The sequence below is a fragment of the Brassica oleracea genome, chromosome C9 (genome assembly GCF_000695525.1).
Source record: "Brassica oleracea var. oleracea cultivar TO1000 chromosome C9, BOL, whole genome shotgun sequence".
Lineage (NCBI taxonomy): Eukaryota > Viridiplantae > Streptophyta > Magnoliopsida > Brassicales > Brassicaceae > Brassica > Brassica oleracea.
The window spans coordinates 34,967,150-34,972,316 of NC_027756.1; the positions used below are offsets into that span (position 1 = coordinate 34,967,150).

At 38.6% G+C, this 5,167-nt stretch overlaps 1 protein-coding gene across 1 annotated transcript; it reads left to right on the plus strand.

The window, feature by feature from the left end:
• Nucleotides 1-1,611: 1,611 nt before the first annotated feature.
• Nucleotides 1,612-2,900, plus strand: LOC106314873. Its single transcript, XM_013752680.1, has 3 exons — nt 1,612-2,141; nt 2,271-2,549; nt 2,645-2,900. The coding sequence occupies exons 1-3, from the start codon at nt 1,612-1,614 to the stop codon at nt 2,898-2,900; spliced, it is 1,065 nt and encodes a 354-aa protein (XP_013608134.1).
• The last annotated feature ends 2,267 nt before the right edge of the window (nt 2,901-5,167 follow it).

The following is a 5,167-nucleotide window of genomic DNA, read 5'->3' on the forward strand; positions in this document are numbered from 1 at the left end:
TTAGTTCTGAAATCGGTTGATAAGTGTAAACTCTCTCCTTCTCTCTCTCTTCTATTTCTCTCTCTCTTTTTATTGTTGTTTGTTTCAGTTTAGTCATATAAAATGTGTGTTAACCATATGAGTCAGATTATAAATTTTAATATAATTTGGTTAAAGTATGAAGCATGATATTGTAGAATAAATCGTTTCTGTCTATGGTACAATAGGTACAACTCTAGTAAAATTGAAAGTAGTAAAACTGGTAGAACTAGTATTACTGATATTGTTCATACGAAACATACCACTAGTAAACCTGGTAAAACTTGGAATAACACATTGCATACATAGTATTGGTACCACTCGTATAACTTATAGTAGTCATGTGCAAAGTTAACATAGTATAACTGGTCTTACTAGTATAACTGATAACTACAGTTACATGTAAACTAGTCTAATTGATAATATTAGTATAACTGATATTATTGTAACCGTAGAACTGGTATAACTGAACTAACTAATAAATGATAATGTTGGTTTTTAGTCATCTTCAGGAACTATGGATAGTAATGGGTCTGTGGTGATACATTTTGAACATGGTGAAGAGCAACATATTTCTACACTAGTGATGAAAGGAAGATATGAGGTGATTACTTATTCTCAGTTGGTTGATAGAATAGCCAAGAAAATGAAGATCGATGTAGTTGGGACGAAGCTTCAGTTGAGTTACTTTCCGCTGGTATTGAATAATAAGAGGCCTTGTTATATCTTGGATGATAAAGATGTTTTAGGATATTTAATGAAGGTAGATAAGAAAAACCGACGTAGTGTCTTGCATGTGGAGCTTAAGGAAATCGTCTCAGAAAATCAGAGTAACGAGATGTTTTCTATGAATGAGGAAAATCTGAGTGATGCCAGAGCTAATGATGGCATAGTTGAAGTTGGAGAGTTGGAAATTGTTCCTCATATTCAGGAGGATGAGTTTGAGCATGAGAAAATCAGTGAAGAGGGTGATGAAATGTATGATAGGGAGGAGTTGCCGGCTGTTACAGCAGTTGAACCTCATGTTGTCAATTCAGAGTGGGATGATGGCATTGATATGAGTTTGCATCAACAATTTGCGACTAGAGAAGAAGTGAGGGATTTAGTGGACAAAGGTGTGCATTCCAATTGTTTTGAGGTTGATATAAAGAAGTCGAATCCTCGGGTTTACATATTTAAATGTAGTGAGGCTGGATGCAGATGGTATTTACGAGCTGCAAAGCTGAAGAACTCTGATTTTTTCTCTATCAGAACGTATAGAAAGATGCATACATGCTCTCGTGGAGATGCAAGTGTCATGAAGACGAAGAAAAGAGGCAGACCAAGCTTGGTCGCATCAGTGGTGCACTTTGATTATCCCGGCAAATACAAGACTCCGGATCCAAAGACTCTCATAGATTTGGTGCAGAACAGACTGGGTGTTAAGGTTTCATATTCTACGGCTTTGAGAGGGAAAAATAAAGCTTTGAGTGATTTGCGTGGTAACCCGGAGGAGAGTTTTGCTAGGCCGCCATCTTACTTGTACATGTTACAAAGGATGAATCCTGATACCTTACACGATTAGAAGTGGATGAGAAGAACCAGTTTAAGTATATGTTCTTTGCGCTCGGAGCTTGCATCGAAGGGTTCAAGGCGATGAGGCAAGTGATAATAATGGATGGAACTCACCTGAAGGTTGTGTACAAAGGAGTGCTTCGCATTGCGACTGCTCAGGATCCAGATCATCATCATTATCCCCTTGCTTTTGCGGTAGTAGATGGTGAAAAAAATGCAAGCTGGGAGTGGTTTTTGACTATATTAAAAACTTTGATACCAGATGATCCTCAGCTTGTATTTTGTACTGATAGAAACCAAAGCATCATCAAGAAAGTACACGAGGTATACCCATTGGCGATCCATGGATATTGCAATTATCACTTGTCTAATAATGTCAGCGGAGCTTGCAGCAATGTTAACAAGAAAGGGGTTGCCAAAAAAATTAGAAATATTGCTGGTATTTACAGTGAGGTGGAGTTCCGAAAATACTACAGCGATTTCAGGAAAATGTATCCTCAAGCGGCCGAGTATCTAGATGACAGTGTTCATGAGACCAAATGGGCAAGATGTAAATTTCCGGGAGAAAGGTACAACATAGACACAACTAACACTGTTGAATCTATCAATGATGTTTTGAAGGAACCAAGGAAATATGCGTTGTTGCCAATGCTTGATGTGATCGTGGAAAAGATAACATAATGGTTCAACAAATACAGTCTATTATCTCTACGGGTACCAGAGAGGCAGATACTAATCCCACATGTGCATGGGATATTGCATCACATATATCCTACGGCTAAAAAGCTGAAGGTGACCGAGTTAAATACATTTGAAGGTCACTACAATGTGCTTGGCGAAGATGGTCATGGTTATTTGGTTGATTTGAGCAACAGAACATGCTATTGTAGGTATTTTGATATTGATCGGTATCCTTGTGTGCATGCACTTGCTGCCATCATGGCGCGTGGAGAAATGGCTGAACATTATTGTTCTAGGTATTACTGGATGGAGCAGTGGACTTTGGCATATTACAGGACAATATATCTAGTGCCTCATCATTCAACATGAGAAAGTTCTAAAATTCCTGAAGAAACCCGATCTCAGGTTGTCTTCCCTCCGTATGTGGAGAAAAAAAAGAAAGACTACAAGTTACTACATTCCCATCTGCCGGAGAATATCAGAGGAAGAGAAAGAAGAAGTTTCCACCATTGATTGGTGAAAACAAAGAAAGTGGCAGTGATGGCAGTGGCAGTGATAGCAATAGCAGTGGTAGTGACATCAGTGACAGCAGTGGCAGCGAGGGAAATGGGGACGAAGGAGGTGACAACGAAGGAAATGATGAATGAGTCTTACTTGTTAACTTGTTATGGAACTCGCTTATGTGTTGTGGAACTTATTTATGTGTTGTAGAATTTATTTATGCGTTGTGTTGTTTCAATCAGATAATACAGGTGCAACATGGTAAAACTTCATAAAACATAACACTCATATTTATGTGTTGTCATACTGGTACAACTAGTAAAACTAAAATAGGTTCGACTGGTATAACTAGTACAACTATTTCTAGTTTACTAAAATAGGTTCTACTGGTATAACAAGTACAACTATGCAGGTTCTGAAATTTAAATATTCTTTTGGGCTTTCCATATTAATAAAACAATCAAATAGTCTAATTTTAAAGTGTTTGGATGGGTTTCTTTGTGTTTTGTATTGGCTTTATTGTTTTTTGGATTTCTAATTCCATCACAAAAGTTTGCTTGATCTACCTTATACTTTTAAGGTTTGTTAACTTGTTTGTCCACATATTTTTTGTAAAACATACGTGATAAGTATTTTAACAATAGTGATGATTTCATTGTATCCGGGAAAACACATGTAAACATTAATAAATGGTACAACTTAGATAATGGTATTTTTTCTTTGGTACAACTAATATTTTCAGGTTTCACTGCCAAAGTACAACTCTGTACAAACTAGTATATCTGAATAACTAGTACAACATTGTGCAAGCCAGTATAACTAATAAACTAGTACAACTTTGTAGAAACCAGTATAACTAAATAACTAATACAACTTTATGTGCATAATGTGTTTCAGATAAGTGGATTCCCAGATAAGTCCTACACGTTTTAATTCAACACTAGTTGTACTAGTTTTTCTAGTTGTACTAATTTTATATTTTTTGGCATAGTTGATGCAGTTTTACTTGTTCTAGTTTCCCGTAAATGTAACCTGTTCAACCACCAAATCAATTACACACATACAAGTTTGGATTTAGGTTTTAAAACAAACGCATACAGGTTCCAAAAACAACAACATAGGTTATGCCCTTCGCCAAATCAGTTTGGCGTAAAAGGAGACCTCAACAAATGAGAACGCTTGGGCACCCTCTTTGGCATCTCATCAACTCCAACCAAAGCTGCCTCCTCTAAAGCATCATCAACTCCAACCTCACCTTCCTTCTCTCAGGCATCATCAACTCTAACCTCACCTTCCTTCTCCAAAGCATCATCATCATCCACAACCTCATTTGTCTTGTCCGCAACAGCTTTTTCCGCAGCAGCCTTCTCAAATCTCACTGCAGTGTCTGCCATAATTTGAAGTGTAGATTGCTCATCTCCATCATCATCAAATCTCTCTTCAGTATCTACATTGAACAAAAATACATCCTGACTTAGATCATCATCATTAAAAAATATAATTTGAACTTATATGTTATCATGACTTACCTTGCATCAACTTCTCAGCCTCTGCCTCGATCTGTTTCTCACCATCTTTCTCAGCCTCTGCCTCATCACCATCCTTCTCAGCCTCTGCCTCATCACCATCCTTTTCACCATTGTCCTCGCCCTCCTTATCAGCCTCATAATCATCCAATCCCTACTTCTCAGCCTCTTCATCACCCTCCTTATCACCATGCTTCTCAGCCTCTTCATCACCCTCCTTATCACCATGCATCTCAGCCTCTTCATCACCAACCTTATCTCTTCTTCTGCCTCCTAAAGCATATCCGGTTTCAGCTTTACCAAACTGGAATGGCCAACTTTCTCTCTGAATCTTGTCTTGTTCCAACTCCTTCACTCTTGCTGCTAGAAGACGAATTGTTTCGTCTCTCAATGCAAATCCATCGTCCATTCTTTTGTTCAACTTCAACTCTAATTCTCTTAAACTCTCACGACCTGCCTCGCTCCCTGCCTTGCCCCCTGCTTCAACTCCTGCCTCGCCTCCTGCCTCTCCCCCTGCCTCGCCTCCTGCCTCGCCCCCTACCTCGCCCCCTTCCTCACCTCCTTCCTCACCTCCTTCCTCACCTCCTGCTTGCTCTTGTTGCTCTCGGGTTCTCACATCCATCTCGAATAGATCCGGCCAGAAAATTTTACTCCCTGGTTCTAGTAGGATCTTGTTCCAACTGTCAACAGCTATGTCTAGCGTATCCGAATCATCTATCAGCTCCAAGTCTTCATAAGTCCCTTCATCCATTATTTCATACAAAAGGTCTGCTTCATATCCCTGTGGTTCCAAAATACTGATAATCTCCTGAAATATGACCAACAACAAATTACACATTTAATTAACTATGAACTTGAAGAAAATGACATAAACAACACTTAAAAAA

Excerpts from the sequence above, each read along its gene's own strand:
- LOC106314873 (XM_013752680.1), top strand. The coding sequence starts at position 1,612 with ATGTTCTTTGCGCTCGGAGCTTGCATCGAAGGGTTCAAGGCGATGAGG. Across the intron at positions 2,142-2,270 it reads TGTAAATTTCCGGGAGAAAG|TCTATTATCTCTACGGGTAC; the intron begins GTACAACATAGA and ends CAACAAATACAG. Across the intron at positions 2,550-2,644 it reads GCTGAACATTATTGTTCTAG|AAACCCGATCTCAGGTTGTC; the intron begins GTATTACTGGAT and ends AAATTCCTGAAG.